The 21,408-nt window shown below is 40.5% G+C and overlaps 1 protein-coding gene across 1 annotated transcript in view; it reads right to left on the reverse strand.

Moving 5' to 3' along the window:
• The window catches only part of LOC127028863 (fibroblast growth factor 10-like), a 73,391-nt gene extending 52,316 nt beyond the window's left edge, over nucleotides 1-21,075 (reverse strand). The window contains exon 1 of the mRNA XM_050914522.1: nucleotides 20,575-21,075. Coding sequence (XP_050770479.1) covers nucleotides 20,575-20,908 — 334 coding nt within the window. The 5' untranslated portion in view covers nucleotides 20,909-21,075. The remainder of the gene's footprint in view (nucleotides 1-20,574) is intronic.
• Between the last annotated feature and the right edge of the window lie 333 nt (nucleotides 21,076-21,408).

A 21,408-nucleotide genomic window follows, 5' to 3' on the forward strand; every position in this document is an offset into this window, starting at 1 on the left:
CAGAAAGAAAAAAAAAAAGTCATGTGGTGACCATTATCTCCATATATCAGCTGCAACGGTCCACACTTCTATGACATCTTGATGCATCAGGGGAGCTCTAAGAATAGCTTTGGTTGATATATCTATCTTAGAATGGCAGGAACAAGTGAAATTATACCTAAAGGCATCAGGAAATACTATAGTGAAAAGATCTATCACAATATGGAAAAAAAAAAAAATTGTCAACACATTCTTTTCACCCCTTCTCAACACAGAAGCAAGAGACCAGTGTGGATTATATTAAATGCAAATACACAGCCACATAAAACACACTGTTTCCTAAAGTGCTTTTTTAAATACAAATGTGTGTTTAGCATAAAAAAAGATACAACTTCATGAATAAAAGTCCTGGTTCCTCAGCTTGCACTGTATCCAGAACAAATGGCAGTTGTCTTGCTACTCCTGAAAAAAGTCAGGGGAAGCAATGCTTTGCTTGGGGAGGAGAAAACAAGCATATTTCCTAATGTTTACCCTAAAACCATTGATAATACTGGGGAATGAAGCCAAGGAAGTAAATGTAGAGTGCTGCCTGTTCCCTTCTACATATGGGACAGAGAGATAATGACCCATGGGCAGGTTTCTGCATGGAAAGCAACAGTTCTGTGCGCAGTGTTAAGCCATTACAGGTACGCCCCCTAATTCTCTGGTATTTCTAATTCAATAATTCAATAACTCTTAGGGACTGAAGCTACCTAAGGACTGGCTGGAACTGTCTATTCCTTCAGTCGTACAGACATCAGTGTCTTGAGCCTCAAGTATTAACAGACATTTTACAGACAGTCAAACTGCTTGCCTGGACCAAGGACTTGGACACAGGCCTGTGCAAAACAAAACATAGTCGTTCTCTGTGTTTAGCATCATGTCAGTGAAGAGCCTGATTATTTTGGCAAAGAATACTACAACTCTCTTCTGAGCATTCATTTGCTCACTCTCCAATTCCTTTCTTATTTTGAAATTTGTAAGCTATATATAGAACTTTTAAGACCAAACATTATTTCATTTGAAAATATCACTAAATTTCATTTTCTTATAGAAATAATGAGTTTCAACCAAATTTTCAATTTAACTTTCTAAAAATTATAACAACATTTATTTTTTATACTTTTAAAAGAAAAATAGAAACATCTTGTTAAGCTTAATATAGTAAAGAAATATTTCAATTTTGACAGTTTTCATTATATATTTCTAACTAATTCCACAAAATGCCCTGCTTAATCTAAACTGACATTATTTTGGACTTTGATTTTGTAGGAAAGTCTGTTTCAGTATTTCATATTCACTCTGGAAAATGCTTTGACATTTCAACATCTTTCAGAAAGTGGGAAAAAATGAGTTCCTTCCCAAAAACGCCCATAAACCAATACTCTCCTTTCAAATTTAAAGAGAAGTCTCATATGCAAATCAATGAGAGTAAAACGTGATAAATTGTTTCAATTCACCTTTGTCTACATCAGCTATATTCTGACCATCACTCTTAACAGAGTACTTAAATCTTTCCAACACTCTGCCCTGTCAAACACTGTAAACCAGGCCCATTTCTATAGTCCACATTTCTTTTATTTACTGGGCAGAGGGTGGCCTTTGCCAAGTGGCACATGTAAGGTTTGTTTGGGGGATTTGTTAGTTTTGGCAATCTCAGAATTCTTATTAGGCCTGGGACATGGTGTGCAATCCTGGTTTAAGACCAGGCACTTAGAAGCAGTTCTAGAAAGGCAGGAGAATGAAAGCATTATCTTACAAGAAAAGGGCATGTCTACACAGAACCAACCAGAAAGCCCACAAAAAATACTTCAAATTAAACTGCCCCCAAAAAGATATTAAACTTGGGTTTGGAAAGCAAGACAGCTATGTTTCCAGGGTGTCACACAGGAATTAATATGCTCCACTGAGATGCATAGCTTATTAGCCTATGTGGATGTAGCTACATCGCTTCGTGTCCAGAACCAGCAGGAAGATGGTGGGCTACATCTCCCCACACTGTTCTCTGTTTAGCAATGAACTTGGCATATTAAATTTAGCAGAAGAAAAAAAAAGGAAGAGAATATAACTGTTCCCCACATGTACATTGTGGTGGTGAACTCTAAAGAAGAAAAGCTGTGGGGCAGTGAAGGACACTACTGGCAAAAGAGCGGGAAGAGTAGCACTGACTATGAATGCATTTTGACTGAAAATAAGAATTATTTGTAGCCCTTAGAGGAGTGAGATTGTGGAACAGCCTTCAGCTAAGTAGTATGGTGAGCAGAACCTACCTGGTTTTAATTAAACTTGATAAACTTCTGAACAAATTTATATGACGAGCGCTGGTGATAACAGGGGCTATATTAGGATTCCCAGAAGGTTTTCTTTGGTCCTGCTTTCCTGTGCCTTGACGCATTTTTAATTAATGGACACACACCAACCAAGTGTAACAAATGCCCATGGCGAGGCTGTGCCAGGAGGCAGAGCTCCCCAGTCATAAGCCACACAGCAATGCTGGCTGCTTCCTGATCCTGGGACACACAGCCTGCTCGACCACTTTCAAGTGATCCACCAAAAGTTGATGTTAAAAGAAGAAGCCAGAGAAAGATGAGTAGAGACTTTTTTTTTGGTACCATAAGTTCACTGGTTACATACGACATGGCTTTGTAGGACTTCCCTGTTCTAGGCCAAGAGCCACAAACCACTCCCCACCTACCTACAGCTCTCAAACTGCCACAGACTGGATGTCTGTAGGTGAGAGAGGCCGTCTGGAAGTGCCCATCTTGTGGAAGAGGGAGCATTCTGGAAGTGTAGTAAAGATGCCGCTGATACCATGCATAGACTGCTGTTCCACAGAAACTGTCTGCTGAAGCTATCCAGTAGGAATGGTTCCAATACTAGTGTTTTAGCTTTGAAGTTTATGCAGATAAAGAGAAGACAGAGTTTATAAGGTAGTTGCAGGGCACAAAAGATAAGGAGCTTATCGTGTGAATTCAGAGTGCTCCTGCCTCCCCACTACAGCTTGCAGTACAAAGAATTCTTTTAAAATTTTCTTTTCCTCTTTATCCCACAACTGACTTTTTCCTTTGGCTATTTCAGCCTTCTGTAAAGCTGACATCTGCAACTTTTTCCAGGATTGGCACAACCCATAAAATCAACTGGTATTTTCTCCTGGACTAGGTTCTAAGGTGGTATTATTACTTTTATAAGGTGTTGAAATGATACTCTTGATAGAAATTGAAATCACAGTGTGAATAAATTGGCTACTTTACATTGTCAATTTGAGAGAAATACAAGGAATACATAACCGAGATCCTGGACTGCTGCGCTTAGGTACAGGGTTAAAACTCCATCCTCTTTGTTCAAAGTCTAAATGATTTTGGTGATTTTATATCAAATGTCACTCCTTTTAACACTCCCTTTACTTTTTTCCTTCTAAAACATCCTGGATCTGTTATGAATCATGACTAAAGGGAAAAAAAATAATCTATACCAGCCAGTCTTTATGTGATTTCATGTCCTACCTCTCTCAATGGCAGTACCAGATATTTCAAAGGACTGAAAAATTCTGCTGTAAAAATCTTCCTGGCTACACCTTGATGAAGTCTGATCTCAGTGTCCCTAGAAAATTTTAAATCTCAACTGCTGAGAAATCCAGATATTCAAATATCCCTGATTTCAGTAGGAATGAAGACGTTCTTTCTTGCACTGGCAGAAAAGCCTCCTGTCTCCAGCTGCTCGTCACTGTCCCCAGATGGAGCTTAGCTGCTCTCCAAACACTCCAGTGTACACTTGCTTTAGATAATATCAACCAGGATAGCTGAAATCTTGTATTTAAACTAGTAAAGCTAATCTGGGTGATTTTGCATGGAATGCTCACATGAGCTGGTGAGATTTAGTAACCTCCAGCAGAGGTACTGATAGAGGCATCACTTCTGGTAGAGGCATTGTCCTGGTTTTGGCTGGGATAGAGTTAATTTTCTTCCTAGCAGCTGGTACAGTGCTGTGTTTTGGATTTAGTGTGAGAATGATGTTGATAACACTCTGATGTTTTAGTTGTTGCTAAGTAGCGCTTATCTTAAGCCAAGGACTTTTCAGTTTCCCATGCTCTGCCAGCAAGCAGGTGTGCAAGAAGCTGGGAGGGAGCAGAGCCGGGGCAGCTGACCTGAACTAGCCAAAGGGGTATTCCATACCATGGAACATCATGCCCAGTATATAAACTGGGGGGAGTTGGCCAGGAGGGGCGGATTGCTGCTCTGGCATCAGTCAGCGGGTGGTGAACAATTGCATTATGCATCACTTGTCTTTTCTTGGGTGTTATTTCTTTTTTGGTTATATTCCTTTTCATTACAATTATTGTTATTATATTATTATTAGTAGTAGTTAGTAGTGTATTTTATTTTACTTTAGTTATTAAACTGTTCTTATCTCAACCCACGAGTTTTACTTTTTTTCCCTCCTCCTCCCCACCCCACTAGGAGGGGGGAGGGGGAAGCGGCTGCGTGGTGCTTGGTTGCTGGCTGGGGTTAAACCACGACAGGCATCCACAGCCTTAGATTTCTCAGTGTCTTTGCAAATAACTACTCGAATCCCTGAATCCCTGATTGCAATAGTCTCTTCATTTTTTTCAATGTCAGACCTGTTTCTCCTGCCTTTCTGTAGGCAATTTTCTTTTGTTCCTGAGTGAATACCTTTTCTTCAGTTAAAACTCTCTTAAACACTAACTCCTCCATAAAAGCTTAACAATGTGAGAAGGAAGCAATTAAAATTATGAATTTAGAATTCATATGCAAAATCTGCTGGCTTTCAGACTGTGCACTCCCTAAAGGACAGACTCTCTCCAGCTGGTATCAGTGGCGAATACATTAACAGCACTTAAAACATTTATCTTTCACGATCAACTCAGTTCCCAAACTCTTCCAAAGGATAGCTTATGGGTTACCAGCAGCTCCTAGCTTTGCTCATTAAGAACAATTAGTTTTCAAACATTGTTAATTTTCTCAACTCCACTGGCTGAAGGGCATCTTACCAAGAGGAGCCACATTCCAATACCTCTGTATTTAGACAGAATTGCATATTGTCTATTTTCAATCACTTCTGTAAACTTTTCTTCTACTTTCTGTATCTTTAACTAGTGTTAGTCATCATTTAATCTATCATACATATACATCTACATTGGAGACATACTCTGCTATACAAAATAAACAGAATTACACTTTACCCTTCAATTCCCATTTCTATTACGAACATGAATGTCATCCTTTGTGCTGTGAACACAAAATAAGGAACAGAGTAGAATCATCAATCCAGGGATTTATGGTGGAATAAGCTTGAATAAAGATAAAAGGGAGAAAATCCAGGTCTTTAAACTCTCTGCCTCAGTCCCTGTCTCTGAAAAAGGGGAAAATAACCCAGCCATATTTCAAGGTTTGGTTAGCTAATGTCTGTAGAGATGAAAAAGTCTAACACTGAACAGCAAACCTAAGATCTGTAGCACAGTATTTCTAGATTTTCTTTAACAAGTGAGAATTTTAACTACTTGTTACTTTCATTTTTGCTGCAACTCAACAAACTTTCTGCCACTACTTATCAAAAGTAAACAGAGTTACTGCTCCAAGTATAGATGTATCACTACAGTAAAACAGTCTGTTGGCCTAACACAGGACTCTAATACTGTCTTTTTATAGAGCTCTTATCCAGTTGAAAAGTTCACCTTACCATATTGGTTATTTTTGTTTAGAGGTATTTTAAATTTTTGTTCCTAATGAAAGCCAATTAGAAAAATGAGGGCAAGAGGTTAGACATACATCTGGTCTCCCTATTTAACATAGAGGTTTATCTTTTGCATGTTGCTGATGAGAATTTAGAAGGGGGCCACAAAGGAAAATAAAAACTTCCCTACCCTAACACTTTTTTCTGTTATGAAAATGGCAGCCTCCATTTCTCATTTGACATATGAAATAGCTCTGCCATAAAAACCTGTATTTTTCAGCTTTGTGTTTAATTGTTGGAGCCAAGAAAAGGAGGTGAAGAAATAAGACAGATCTTACTTGAGCTGACACTGTTTAAAAAGTAGGCTATGGCAGGCATGGCTCTCATTATATTTAAGTGAACTAGTCTGTTTCCTTTAAAAAAGGAGGGGGAAAAAAAAGAGAGATTAACAAGCCACCAAGGGCCTGCTGTAAGATTTTGACCCTTTTAGTGGCTTGTGACATATGACTTATGAATATCAGCTCTCCTTCAAAATCAGAATACAAATCTATCATTTGGATGAGGAATGCAAAAAAAAAAAGTAACAACAAAAAACTCTGCTACAAGGTCATGTTAACTAGAATTCATTAGCAAGGTATTTATTGGAACAGGAGAATGAGATAAATTCTTTAACTGACTAAACTCTGAGATTATTATTAGATATCTAGAAGTCTCTAACATTTGTCATCCTTTGCTGGGTAAAGCATATGCTATGGTCCTCCTGAAGGCATTAATCTAATGTGTCCAAATACTGCAATAATGATACAGATTTCTACTTATTCTCAAGATGTTTCACATAGTGAGAGGTTTTACATCATACACTTGATAGAGAGAGTTCTCAGAGGTGCTCACAGCAATAGCTACACAAGGATTACACCTGAAAATATAAGTGTGCTCTTTAGTTGTTAGGGCTCTTACAGATTCTTTGGAAACTTCATCTTATGTGGTACATTAGTTGCATTGTCATGCAATCTACTCTTGCATTATCAGTACGTCTGTAAGTGTGTAACAAGAGTTTTGCACTTAGAACTTCCATAGCTTGGCACACAAAACACATCTATAAATGAAGAGGTTATATATATTTATGACTGACTACTGTGAAAAGCAGAAAGCGTGATCTGGCTGGTGGTCTTTCAATGAAATATTTCTGAAAATGATTAGATCTCATGCACTGGGAGAAAGAAAGATTCTGAAACTACCATTACAAAATATTTAGTTGAAAAGCCAACAATAAGAATATTAGAAAATGCCAGACTGCAGTTTACTCAAACACCAAAAATATGTTCCCATCCCCATTATGGACTTAATGAGAAGTGTCTGGTAAGCTCAGCTATAACTTCTTGTATTAAGCACAAGGTAACAGAAAGTAGTTAGATATTTTTACGTACTGGTTTTCCTGCTCATCATTACAGATATTTCCTGAGTCTGCATTGGTGTGTGAGCACAGATACTTGTACCCCTCACATCTGTGGCTCCCTTTTTAAGGATTTTAAACTGTGATTAAGGTTTGGAGGTCCCTGGATAAGAGCGCTAACACTTCCTCCATCTGCACAGCAGCAATTTTTTTGTAGCATTATTGAATTTAATAGTTCAGACAGCACTAAAGAGCTTCCTGAATATAAGCACTGTGGTTTGCTTTTTTTATTTATTTCATTTTGGACACAGGAGTTACTATAATTCAGTCTGTACTGAAAAGCTAGATCAGGCTTTATTATGCCCTGAGTACGGTTGAAAACAAAAAGATTACATCTTGCTGACCTTTATGGTCTACTGTGTACATTTACAAAATCAGCAAAACCAAAAAGGGAAGAGTTCCACAGAAAAATTATTATAGATATTTTACAATAGTGTTTGTCTCCAAATCCTCATCTTTGCAAAATGTTTTGTTTCATAAGCAGAATCAGCTGCAAGCAGAGTCCACAAATGCATGTGTGGCAGAACTGAAGGAATGAACCAAGCATGGTGAATTTTGAGCAAATCTGGATAATGCTTTGAGGAATTATTTGGTGTGTGGTCTGAGGCAAGAAGCCACAGAGAGGTGGAAGTTAATCTTATGTACTCCCCAGCTGCAGATATGTCTTTTTCAGAGCAGACTGCAGCAGGAGACACAGAAATGACCAAGAGACCAGATTAATACCACGAGCCAAGCGTCAGCCTCATTATATGTGTTCTCACTAAAGTTGAAAAGACTTTAACTTGGATGGCTGTCATTTCAAAGAGAAGTTTTGACATGTAAAAGTAACTAATAAATTAAACTGAAAGAATAATGTCTGTGACACTAAATGGAATTAACAATAATAAAAAAGATAGGAAAAGAAATAAAAACCAAACAAATAATTCCAGTAGCTTAACTCCAACACAGATAGCATTTCAGGGAAATTAAGGCAGTCCTGAAAATGTATAATAGGGCCAAATACTAGAAATATTAGGCAGGGATCGGCTCAAATTTCTTTGACTGATAGGCCTGACAGTAAAGAGAAAAGAGTGAAACTGCAATTATATTTTAACTGTTTAATCATGGAAATGATATAGATCCTTGAGCTGAAACATCCTAATGTTCAGACCTTTAAAGCAAAGTCAATTTTGACATCTCTCAACTATAATGGTCAAGCAGCACAACCAGATCTAGAGCTCAGCTTGACAGAAGGACAGATCTAATTTGCGTCTACACCCATGCTGTTTAGTTAGGAGCTATTTTGCCATTAACTTTTGTATTATGCTGTGGTGAGTTGACCCTGGCTAGATGCCAGGTGCCCACCAAAGCCACTCTATCACTCCCCCTCCTCAACTGGACAGGGGAGAAAAAATATGAAACGAAAGGCTCGTGGGTCGAGATAAGGACAGGGAGATCACTCACCAATTACCATCATGGGCAAAACAGACTCAACTTGGGGAAAAATTAGTTTAATTTATTACTAGTCAAATCAGAGCAGGATAATGAGAAATAAAACCAAATCTTAAAACACCTTCCCCCACCCCTCCCTTCTTCCCAGGCTTAACTTTACTCCTGATTTTCTCTACCTCCTCCCACCCCGAGCGGCACAGGGGGACGGGGAATGGGGGTTGAGGTCAGTTCATCACACGTTGTTTCTGCCACTCCTTCCTCCTCAGGGGGAGGAGGACTCACACTCTTCCCCTGCTCCAGCGTGGGGTCCCTCCCACGGGAGACAGTCCTTCACGAACTTCTCCAATGTGAGTCCTTCCCACGGGCTACAGTTCTTCACGAACTGCTCCAGCATGGGTCCCATCCACGGGGTGCAGTCCTTCAGGAACAGACTGCTCCAGCGTGGGTCCCCCGCGGGGTCACAAGTCCTGCCAGCAAACCTGCTTCAGCGTGGGCTCCTCTCTCCATGGGGCCACGGGTCCACAGGTCCTGCCAGGAGCCTGCTCCAGCACAGGCTTCCCATGGGGTCACAGCCTCCTTCGGGCATCCACCTGCTCCAGCATGGGGTCCTCCATGGGCTGCAGGTGGATATCTGCTCCACCGTGGACCTCCATGGGCTGCAGGGGGACAGCCTGCCTCACCATGGTCTTCACCAGGGGCTGCAGGGGAATCTCTCTGCTCCGGTGCCTGGAGCACCTCCTCCCCCTCCTTCTTCCCTGACCTTGGTGTCTGCAGAGTTGTTCCTCTCACATCTTCTCACTCCTCTCTCTCTGGCTGCAACTGCTACTCCCCTGTAACTTCTTTTCCCTTTCTTAAATATGTTATCCCAGAGGCGCTACCACTGTTGCTGATTGGCTCGGCCTTGGCCAGCGGCGGGTCCGTCTTGGAACCCGCTGGCATTAACTTTATCGGACATAGGGGAAGCTTCTAGCAGCTTCTCACAGAAGCCACCCCTGTAGCCCCCCCCGCTACCAAAACCTTGCCACACAAACCCAATACATTAACTTTTGTATTATGCTATGCAACAAATTTTTTGAGTAATCTTGACGGAGTGCTTGCAAGAGAAGCTATAGAATACTTTGGGGGTGGGGGGGAATCTTAAGGTGTTTGTCCTTTGACTAGAAAAAACTAACTCTGCTAGAGTTAAGAAGTAGCTTACTCTTTCCCATTCTATAAAGAGGACAAAACTAACCTTGCTATTCCTTATATCCAAACCTTTCTGTAAAAAGAGAAGTATTACGCTCCTGGTGGGCTTTTTTTCTGGCATTCATCACAGTTACTGGTGTGTTTCACAAATAATTTGTTTTCATAACACCCGTGCTCATGTAGGAAGTATTACTATCCTCATTTTATAAGCAGCAAGGAGTCAAAGAGAGATTAGAGTCAAATACATTTATAAATTTTGGGGTACAACAGATAACATATATAGGACCTGATATTTCATAATACCTAACACTTTATGGCACTTCCTATACTCAAAGTTTAGTTCCCACAGACTATCCTTGTGCCAAATTGTTCAGTCTTCTTCCCTTTCCCTTTAAGTAGATTCCTCCTCTGTGTTGCTTGACCATCACCAGGAGGAGCATGGAGAACTCGGAAGAGTCCCCTAGCTCCCTTTATGCCCATATCTTCACAGCTCGTGGTGAAGGACATGAGCCTTTAGTTTCCCCACAGTCCCAGGTCATTATTCCAGCCCTTATGCGTTTCAGTCTTGTTTTGATAAAAAATTCCATCATGGTCATTAAGAACCTTTCTAAAGTTCAAAAAAAACCCCAAACTCTTCTACAAAGAATGCTGGTGTTGGACCTTTTCTTTCCCAACCAATTTAGTTGCAGCCTTGAAGGAGTAGCTGTTCTGTAAGGTATACCATTCAGCTGAAATGCATTTCCTCATCCAAAGCCCCATAGCAAGGTATGTTACACACTGCATTTACTAATAGTAATCTTTCTGTGTCTTCCATACAGTGATCTTAAAATGTTTTTAGCAATGTCGGTAGGTTCAGTCTTGTAGCTCCTTAATACACAATTATCATCAGCTTTGAAGCAATCGGCAGTCACTGTTCTTGACTGGTTTATGCCATATGAGAAAAGGAAGTACCAAGGAATAACTAAGTAATATATAGCTGTTACATAGTCTAAATGCCATGGGATGTACAGATTGGGTTCCAATTACCACTCCTCAGGTTATTCGGGCACATGAAGCTGTGAGAGAAATGGTCCATTTCTCTACATAGTACTTGGAGCAGAGATTTTTGTTAGTATTGTCCCCCTTCCCCTGTCCTGCAGCATCTCCCACAGTATGTTGGCAATAGGAAACATCATCATTGCCAGGATGGGTAGAATTGCCAGTCTGCATGATCTCAGCATCTCCCTCCATCCTTCTTGGCCTAGGACTAGGGCTGCCCACAAGGCAAAACCCAAGGGAAGCAGCAAAACTGCTTGAATTGAATCCACTTCTGGGGCTCAGAAAGGGCATCATTTGCACCTCCCACCGCTAACTTTAGTAAATTTTGCTTTGGCTGCTTAAGTGGTTTAAACTATGCATTGTCCCAAAAGTGAGTCATTGCTTGTGTGGGCTCACGGGTCTTTGGAAGCAGAGGTGATGCTGGTCTGTGAATAAAAGCTAACAGACATGACAGTAAATGTTACTGTTCATAACAACCAGCATACTTGCACAACATGTGCCTTCACCCACTATCTTCACCTGTAAGTAAAAAAGCTGAAACAATCAATCACAATTTCTTTCTATTTCTTACATGCTACTCACCTTCCAAGCTATTTCTGTCAGAACCAGGTAAACTGATAATTTAAAGAGCTTGCAATGGTTTGGATGTCTGGTTGTACCATCTGGTGAAACTCAGCTCGTACTAACTTTCTGCTCCAGTTTACACATGGTGGTGGCCTTAGCACAGCCCTTTGGCCAAATTATCTACTGCTGACCCAGATACCTGGTAAGGGTAGCACCAAAACCACACATGTATCTCTTACAGGAGGAGGTTATCTTTTCAGCATCTAAAGAGCTAGCTGAGCAACCAGGACTAGACCTTGAAGCAGACTAGCAAAAAGCAGCCACAGCTCAGCTCACGCGGTTAGCTCTAGACTCTTTCTGCTGCTTCTTTTCATGTTACCATTTAATTTTGCAGCTACGGATCCTCAGTGAGCATGCAATTTCTGTATTGCAGTTATTAGCACTAGTGTTTTGACAAAGGAAAGGCGTCCTGTCATCAGAACATGGGCCACGTGCACCACTGCTTCCCCTGAGGCAGGGGAGAAGGACACAGTGAAGTCAGCTAAGGTTAAAGTTCAGGGGAAGGTTTTTGTTACCTGCCTTGCCTCCAAGGGACATGTGCCACAGGTACTAAGATACTTCATGTGGATGGGAGAGGTACTTCCAGATCAACATGGTTTACACTTTTAATGTTTACCCCCAGGAAAACCATAGGGAAAAAATAAGTATCTGGGAAAAACACAGAGAACAAACTTTGTTCTGTTGAAGTGAAAAGACTGTTTCAGTGAACATCAGGAGCTTTAGCATCTCCTAAAATGTCATAAAAATGTATGAAAAGGCGGCACTAAAACTGCAGTCTTATAAAATCTACTTCATATTAAATAGTCATCCTGTATCCTATTCTAGAGCATATATTCCCTTGCTCACTGTAGTAACAGTTACTGAATACATGAGCTTGTAACTATGTAACTACTTCAAATCTTAAAGATAAGCTTACAAAATATGACATACTTGATAACACTAAACATATCAGTCATAAAAATACCCTATTCCATCCCCAAAATATTAAAACACTTAGAAGTCTAGGATATCTTGATGTCCTTCAGGTGTATGTTTCTCATAACAAATATAGTAGATAGTACTAGCATAGTGAAAAATTGAAGAAAAACCAAACAAACAAAACCCCCAACTTTTTTCTTCTTTAACACAGATTTTCTTGTGGCTGCTTTAAATAGCTTATTACTTCCAAGGGCAAGTTTGCCCACCTTTCTGCTTGCAAGTAGTCCGTACTGACTTTGACATTAGGAATAAAGCAGGTTATCAATCCTCTTGAAGAGGATAATCTGAAGAAGAGAATCCCAGAGCACCTACCAAATAGTATCTCTAGAATAGGGTCAGAGAAGATACAATGAAGTTGGGGGTGGGAGTGGGAAGAGTTTATATCCCAACACCAATTACACACTTTTAGACAAATTCAACAGGCACCTTAATGGCTTCATAAGTTCAGGCTGTGAGCAAACTGTTGATGCAGTGAGATGAGACGGGACAATTCAATATCACCAACAGTTCACTGCTGCCAAAATGGGTAGGCCACGCTCCCCCTCTCATGACACATGCTGCCCCTATTTCTTTCTTATCATCCTTTCTAGTGTTGCTCTGGCACTCATCACGCTTCCCATCCCCTTCCTCTAACGCAGGCATAATATCATTGATTTATACCCAGCCTCCACTTAGCACCATGCCTTAATTCCAATTAAACAACATCCTGAATACTTCCAAAATGCTTCAGCGTTCCCTCCCCAACTCACACACACACTGACTACAGCTGCACAGACGTGCATCGGGAACCTGAAAGAAAACTTATATTTCCTTTATTTCTAGGTAATGTTTTGAACCTCTAATATCAGTGGCAGAAGGAAGAGCAACTAGACTCCTCAGGCCCCCCATTTTCACCTCTGCTCCCCATGTAGGAGGAAGAGTCAGGAACTGCAAAAACCAACTAAGTTTATTGCCCTTCACATATGTTTTCCACCATGAAAGGAATAGGCATCATATTGCTTTACTAAATCAAGGTTTATGAAAGATCTGATCCTTGTTTTTATATAAAATTCATGAGCATTCATGTTTCTAGAATCCGTAGCCTTTTCCTCTCTTGCACAACATTAGAAATTGCAAAAGGGGGGAGGAGGAAAAGGAATGAAACTTTTTGGTGTAGTTTCAACATTTCCTTTTTTTTTTTGAAAGTCAGCTTCGATGCGTGTGAAAATTCCTCTTTAACTGTAGAAGATATACACTACTGACAGATTAGAGGTAAATGTGAAAGGGGACAGGCTGATAATTCTTTAGGCTAACTATAAAATAGGGGAATGCTTTACAGCTGACACTGAGTATATCAACCCAGTAATTGGATGCACGTGTTAGTAGCAGTAAAAAGGCACTGTCCAGTTGTCCACTTTACATGGGAACCTACTTTGAATGCATTCTTTGATTTACTGTTGCAATTAGAACTGAATGTTCAAAGAAAGAATACGAGTGACCTAATTTAAAAGCAAAGAGTGTCTTTAAAGCCATTATTTAGCGTGTGACCTGGCTCACTTGTAACCATTTCTTTCCCCTGCAACTTCCATTTGTTGCACTATACTCATGAAGTAGCATAATCAGTTTTATTAATCCACTCGGCTAATTAATTCAGTTTTAATATCCATTCAGTGATTAAAGTGTAAGCCACTTCCTCCTCACTCCTCCCCTTGAATATTTTCATTTTCTTCATAAACACAGAGAGCTTTCCCAGGCTGACTTTTCAAAACTTCACATAACAGCATTTCCTGTCTCCTTTTTACTATGTTGTAACTAACAGAGATGTTTTACAACAAATTGGCACTAGCAACAAAAGCAATTAATACTGCTAGGAAAAGATCTTTCCAGTTAACAGAACTAATGGTTGCAAGTACCATTGGCTACTTTTTTGTGTTCAAAGTATCTGAACAATGAAAGGCTGCAAGATATTAAAATATTGCATCAAAATAAGTTGTTGAAGCAAAAGAAGGAAAATTTGTTTGATAAGTACATACAGTTAGACTAGCAGTACTAGTATACCTACCGACCAAGAAACATACACGTGCTCACGTTAACTAAATGCATCCTCCATTTCTGATCTGATAATTTGGTTTTCATAGCCCAAAGCAAGCAAAGCTTACTTCTCCATGCAGTCTCATCAAGCTGACGTTGGTTGGTAATGCTGATAAACATTCAAACTATTTGTGCTGTTCAAAGTGTCAAAGAGGTCATTAGATGATAAACCCCAGAATATTAGGATAAGGTAGTTCAGTGTCTTATGGTGACTGCAAGCAATGGTAGCAAGTGTTCAAAATGTGCAAACTGAAATTTCAACTCAGTGCTATTTTGGGGAAGAAGGGACTGTAAGAGCTTGATTCAGAAAGCTCTTCAGAAAACTGAGAAAACAAACAAACAAAAACAGGCCATGAAGGGAGCATTATAACAAATCCCAAGTTGACCGAATCATTTCTCTGCTTTGCTGACACTATTTCTATCATCCCAAATATTAAGCTTAAGAATAAAAATACAATATTGTTTACAAAGATGTTTTTTCCCTATTTAGAACCTTCCTTCTGCGATTATATTACTCGCTCAGAGGAAGAGTCAGGAATCCTCCATGAGAGGAGATGTTTTCCTATGTTCATACAGGTACCTGCTATTTTTAACTTAAGACACACAGGTTAACAAGATTTGCTCATAGAAGGGTTTTTTCTTTTCCAAAATGAAAGGCTCTGTGGAAGAAAACTCCCCTATTGCAGGATCTGACTCCCATTTGAAGTGAAAAGGCACCTATTCACGCACACAGCTCAAAGACATCTGAAAGTCATCTTAAAATGCCTTATTTCAAAACAGAGGATCTTATCCTACGACTGAATGCATCCAAGATGTTTCAAAAGTGTAAGCACATTCTATAGTGCTCACTCAGCTAACACCATCTTCAAGGGAAGCTTTGACCAAGCCACTACCTGAGAACCCTCCCATTAAAACAGCAGCACAGCATCTATAAGCCTGTATGCCCCTTGGTCTCATTCTTCTGAGGTTTTAAGAAGAACAAACTTCCAGTTGCCCCTAACTCTTTCTTTTTTTGCAAGTGGCTATAAGTTAGATTTATGAAGACAAAAAGACTTCTTACAACTGTATATTTTGAACAGATTTATGACAGGGCTACAGTATCAGCATGGAGGGTCCACAAGGCAGGAATGCAGTAAGGGTAACAGGAGAGCATCATGTAGACATTAAATAGTACAATTCTTTCCACATTCATAAATCCTAAGTGCCTAAGGTTGTATACTGCTGGTTATAAAGTATGTAACTGAGTTCTGCAGGGGAAAGAAAAAAAAGACTTAAAGTGAGAAATCATCTCCATAAGAACATATAAATTTCATATTAAAGAATCTAATATTCAAATTACTTCACTAAGACAGTATTATTTCCTATTTTAAGTTTTTTTTTAATTGGTAAAAAAAATAAACCCGATCTCTATGGAGAGTAAAACAACAAAACACATACGCCCACTAATTAGTCTTTAGAAAAATGGAGAAAAGTTCTCATATTAATTTACAAACACCAGCTTGTGAAGAGTCGATAACCCCAAACAGCTAGCTTAAAAAAATGTTCAGTAGCAAAAGAACATATTTTGCCAAGTATTCTAATCTGGTTTGAGCTGTACATCTGAGGTTAATGTACCTATCCAGCTTTATGATTTTATTACACCTGAGGTATAACCAAAAAACTGAGTATCAAACTGAGTATACTTAATCAAAACACTTTTAATGCTATTTTTATGTATATAACCCAATATATAGTATAAATCTGTATTTATATGTCATGTATATGTGCACACACTTAAAACCCTCAGTAGTAACATTCAGCATTTCTAGCAATTAGAGTGGTTGTTTACAATCTTTTGGGCTACAGAATGAGGCTCAAAACTTTCTTGCTATTAGTCACTATGTTGCTAATCTGATCCCACACTAACTAAAGCAAAAACCAAAGACTATCAGGGACTTTAGCAGATCCTAAAGCTATGTATAAAAGATAATCGCATACTCAGGGGAAAAGCCTGGAATAGGTTAGCTTGTGAGAAGTAGCTAATTATTTCATGCTAGCTCCCCCAGTACATGCTCTTATTCTGCAATTGCAGTGCCTTTGCACTGTTTGGATTAATCCACTGTGGATGCTCAGAAGGCCAATTAATAGCCTCTCAGCTGGTATAAGCCCTTTTAGCTTTGCTTGAGCTAAATTAGCTCATACAGCTTGAGGATCCATCCCCTTCTTGTCCACCTACTTCAAGCAGAGGTGACACCAGACAGTGGCTGTGCCGCCATCTACCGTAGGTTTTGCATAGCACTGCTTGGTCCAAAGCCCGCAGGAATCACTCCAGCAATTCTTCCCACTAATATCCAGGCTCAATGACACAGACTCCACTCCCTAAACACGTACCTAAATAATGGCCTGATCCTGCAATCCTTGTTCAGGCAGAACTCCCCCTACAGACTGCAGGTTAGCTGCTGCTAATTGAGCATTGCATATTGTGTTACCATTCTTCAGCTACTAAGATCTGTCCTGTAAATTTGAAGTGTGTGCTTCATAACGCTTAAAAATTGCCTTAAAAGTCAATTAAAAATAGCATAACACTCGAAAATATGTTCAAGTTTTCCTGAACCAGCTTATCATATATCATGTAGCCCAATGCATGCTGTTCATTAAACCCAAAGAGTTTCACTATCTTCAAGAAAGCTTTCTGGATGCAAGTAAAGTCAGAATCTGCACACATGCAGTTTTCTCTCCATTTTTATATATGGCTTAAGCTCCTCTTGGTCAGCCCAGATCTCAAGTTATAGCAAAAGCTTTTGTAATTACTCTTTGGAGGTTTTTTGGTTTTGTTTCCCCCCCCCCCCCCCCAAGTACTTAAGTCACCAGAAAGCAGTACAGCTCTCCTTATTCATGCATGCAAATGGACCTATCAAGAACAGGGGCAAGGGACTTCACAGCTGTGGTGCTGAGGGATGAGCTAGTACTGAGTAGTTGCATTTTGAGGACAAAAATCCAGATGTAAGGAACAATAAAACAAAACCTAAAAAGCGTCCTACTTCGATCTAGTGACAGACACCCTTCATCTATGCCAAATGCTGCAAGTTCCCCCAGCCTCCTGACAGAGCAGTCAGAAGCCACCTCTGTTCCCATTACCCTATAGGTAGAGAAAGGCTGATGGAATAGTTCCAAGCAGTCAAGTTGGAAAACATCTGCCAAAGTAAACTTATTTAGTGCACTCAACACAATATTTATAGAGCAAATCTATGAATGCTACTTGAGACATTTTAAAGGCTGGGGACTAAATTCTGTTTTTTGAATGTTTATTCTGACTTTCTCCAATTGTTCTTCTTACTTGACAGTGCTTAATTGGCAGCCAGCCATGAAAGCTATTGTCTAATTACACAACATATTGTGATCTTACAGCCCTACAGATAAGGCTTTACTGCAGCATAAATGGATTTTAAACATTAGCATATGAGAAAGAGAGAATTAGCCCCCAAATTAGAATATTTCAAACAAAGTCTTGTGTGTCAATAGTCACTATTATTTGTTTAGGAAAGCGTGGTTTTGAAAGAAGAACTTATATTAGAGATTAAATAGCCTTTAATATTAAACAGGCTACAATTTAGTGGGCTGGCTGACTAACCCTTTATGCATGGCAGAAATTTGTTTGCATGTAATTACATATTTTAGACTACCTTAATGATACCACATATTTGGATGGAATCAGTCCAGCTGGGGATTACAGCGGCATTCTGATTGCACAGCTACATGTGAGGTTATGAAAAGCATAGATTTTGTGAATCACTTGCAACATTTTGCTACACAGACACCCTTGAAATTAAGGCACAGTAAATATTTACTTAAATGGTCTCAGCCTATGTGCTTTTACAGAAAACACCATTTCCTACTGCAAATTATAATGACTATTAAAGAAGAACATACAACTGTTTGACCTATCTTCTGCTAGCAAGATCCTAATTGTTTTGTATTTAAAGATGTTGTACACTACGTCTGACTTCGTGATGTAAGTGTGGTTAGCAAGTTGCAAGTTTTAAGACAATGGGAGTCTTTTCTTCACTGGACATAAACCTGAGGGACAGGATACAGCTATGTATAATAATGGCATTGGTTTGCATTTATATGAAAAAAATTACATTCTTCTCTTTTTCAGTAGGTACTCTGCAGATGTGACAATAACCATGACATCACCAAGAATGCCAATTCTCTTTCTGATGCAATGCCTGGAAAACTAGAAATAAATAAATAAATAAATAAATCACACCCTATAGTTACAGGGGTTGTTCTTGCACGTAGACTGAAAGAGTAGAAAGATTTATATGTGTATTTCAGTGTATTCTACCTCTTCTTGGCAAGATCTTGCAGAAGCTCATGCACACGTGCAACTTTACTCACTGAACAGTTCTGCTGGCTAAGCGGGACTGCTCAGATGAATAGTTACTTCTCTGAATACACTGTTGTCAGATTGGGCCCCTTATAGCCTTTTTGGCAGTGATATTCTACACAGAATGGCTTGACGTTCTGAGATGCACACAAAGCTTTCAGAATCCCATTTTAGGGGAATGACGCTGTCCTCCACAAATAAAAGTAATCTAAGAAATACAGTGCTAGGACCTCATTCCACACAAATTCAAAGTGAAGCCTTCATCATAGTTCTGTTTTTCAAGAATTTGGCTTTCTATGAAATATAGAAAGGGAGGTGGTAAGATTCAGCTGCTTTGACATCTAAAGCTTTTACAAACATTAAGTGCATGATAAAGTATGAAGTTGCAATGTGGAGCAAATGAAGTAGTGACAATATGATACAGCAGCCCTCTCCTCCCTGTTTGCAAGCCTATATTACGGGTATTTAATAAAAATACAGTGGAATTAACAGCAACGTCTATCATACAGCATGGCAACCTGCTAAAGTACTCCATACTTTACACATTAGCTAACAAGGGATCTACTTAAGTTAAAGTTGTTTTAATTTAACAGAAGATTTATCCTCAGGTTTATCTGGATTTATGTAAGACAGTCCAAGAACCAAAACATGGTTCTCCACCAGTGAAGCAAGTTAAGAGAGTTTCCTCCAACACTTGCATAACAGAGCTTACTTTTTCAGCATGCTCCTATAGTGGGATGCAGTCACTTAAATTACAATGCAATATATTGTGATTTACTACAGTTACTTCAATTTGAGATTGCACAGGCAGGAAAAATCAAAAAAAGGGTACATTTCTAGCACTGACAGCCAAAAATACATTACTAGAAGCATTGTTATTACTAAAAGCCTAATTAGTACTACAGAAAAGCTTGAAACCACAGCCAGGGAAACGGCCATATGACTTTTAATTTGAAATAATTTCTTTAAAAAAAAAAAAAAAAGAGACAATGAAATGCGTGTGAGGTCTGTGCGAATCCAGGCCCAGATGTTTACAATGGAGCGAGTAGTAAGTAGTATAGCGGCGCTGCAGCCCGGGAGCGGCGCGGCGACGGGGCGCAGCAGGCACGAGCATCGCCTTACCGCGGGCGGCTGCGCGGCCGCGCACTGGCTCCCAGCGCCCGCCGGGCACCCCCACAGCGGAGAGCAAACCCAGGCAAAATCCCAGCCCGAAGGAAAACCCCCTTTTCCAGGCTCGGGGAGGAGGGAGCGTGGAGCAGAGCTCTTGTACGGTTCGGGGAGAAGAGCGTGTGTGTGCATGGGGGAAATCGATGCATTGTTTCAATATAGCGTTCTCGTCAAGGCACTTTAATGACAGGGGATAATGATTTTCAGATTCGGGAGACAATGCCCCCCCCCCCGCCACATCCTTACAAATCTTTCTAACTTGCTCTTCTGCCAGGCAAAGAAATAAACTGTGCTCGGCGAAGCCATTTGCAAAACAAACGTAACCGGAGAGATTTGCAGATACGGGCTGGCAGGGAGCGGCATCCCGGAGGAGCCGAGCCCACCCCACCTCACTTCTGCCCCGCGCCCCCTCCCCGCCGAGGCGTCACCTTCCCCTTCCCTCCCCAGCGAGGGGGCTCGGGCGCTCTGGGCCCGGGGCTGCCGCGCCCGCGGCGCTCGGGGGGGGGGCAGCAGCCGCTGCCCGGCAGCGCGGCGGCAGAGCCGTACTTACTGAAGGGGCAGTTCTCTTTCTTGGTGCCGCTGACCTTGCCGTTCTTCTCAATCTTGAGAAAGTACTTGTTGTAAGAGTAGAGCTTCCTCTTGCGCACGTCTCCTTGGAGGTGATTGTAGCTCCGCACGTGTCTCCCCGCACTGGAAGGAGAGGAGAAGGACGAGGGGAAGGAGGAGGATGATGAAGAAGAGTTGGTGGCCTCCGGGGACAGCATGTCCTGGCCGAGGTCATGGCAGGTGACAGGCACAGAAGACACCAAGAAGAGCAGCAGCAAGCAGCAACAAGGCAGGTGGGAAAAGGCTGAGGCACCATTTGTCAGTATCCATTTGCACATTGTACTGAAACTCTGGGCGCTGGAAAATGTCTTATCAAATGAAACATACTGGAAGGGTAAAACCTGGTAAAAGGCAAGTGGAGAGCCAGTGGTTGCTGCTTCTGGTTAGGTCCCTCTGAGCTCTGATCTGGCCTGAAGTAAGTGCACCAACATCCATAACTCAGGGGACAAATTGCCTCAGAAGTTGCTGCCTTTTAATCCTTCGAGTCCTCCCTCAGAAAAAAGAGCTGTTGATTGGGGTTTTTTTTTTTTTTGGGTGGGGGGGGGTTTGCTGTGGTTAATCCTCTTTCCTTTTTCCCTTCCCCACCCCACCCCCCCACATACACACACACTCCCCAACCTGGTTTGAGACTTCCCAGTAGTTATTTTGTTCTCTTCCTCACTCCTTTCTTCACCATCTTAGATGCAGAAAGGTCTGAAAAATAGATGACAGCAAAGTCAACAACAACAAAAATAAATAATAACCAGCAGAAAAAGGGTGCTGGAAGGGATTTTTCACA

Source organism: Gymnogyps californianus, unplaced genomic scaffold (genome assembly GCF_018139145.2).
Source record: "Gymnogyps californianus isolate 813 unplaced genomic scaffold, ASM1813914v2 HiC_scaffold_45, whole genome shotgun sequence".
Classification (NCBI taxonomy): Eukaryota; Metazoa; Chordata; class Aves; order Accipitriformes; family Cathartidae; genus Gymnogyps; species Gymnogyps californianus.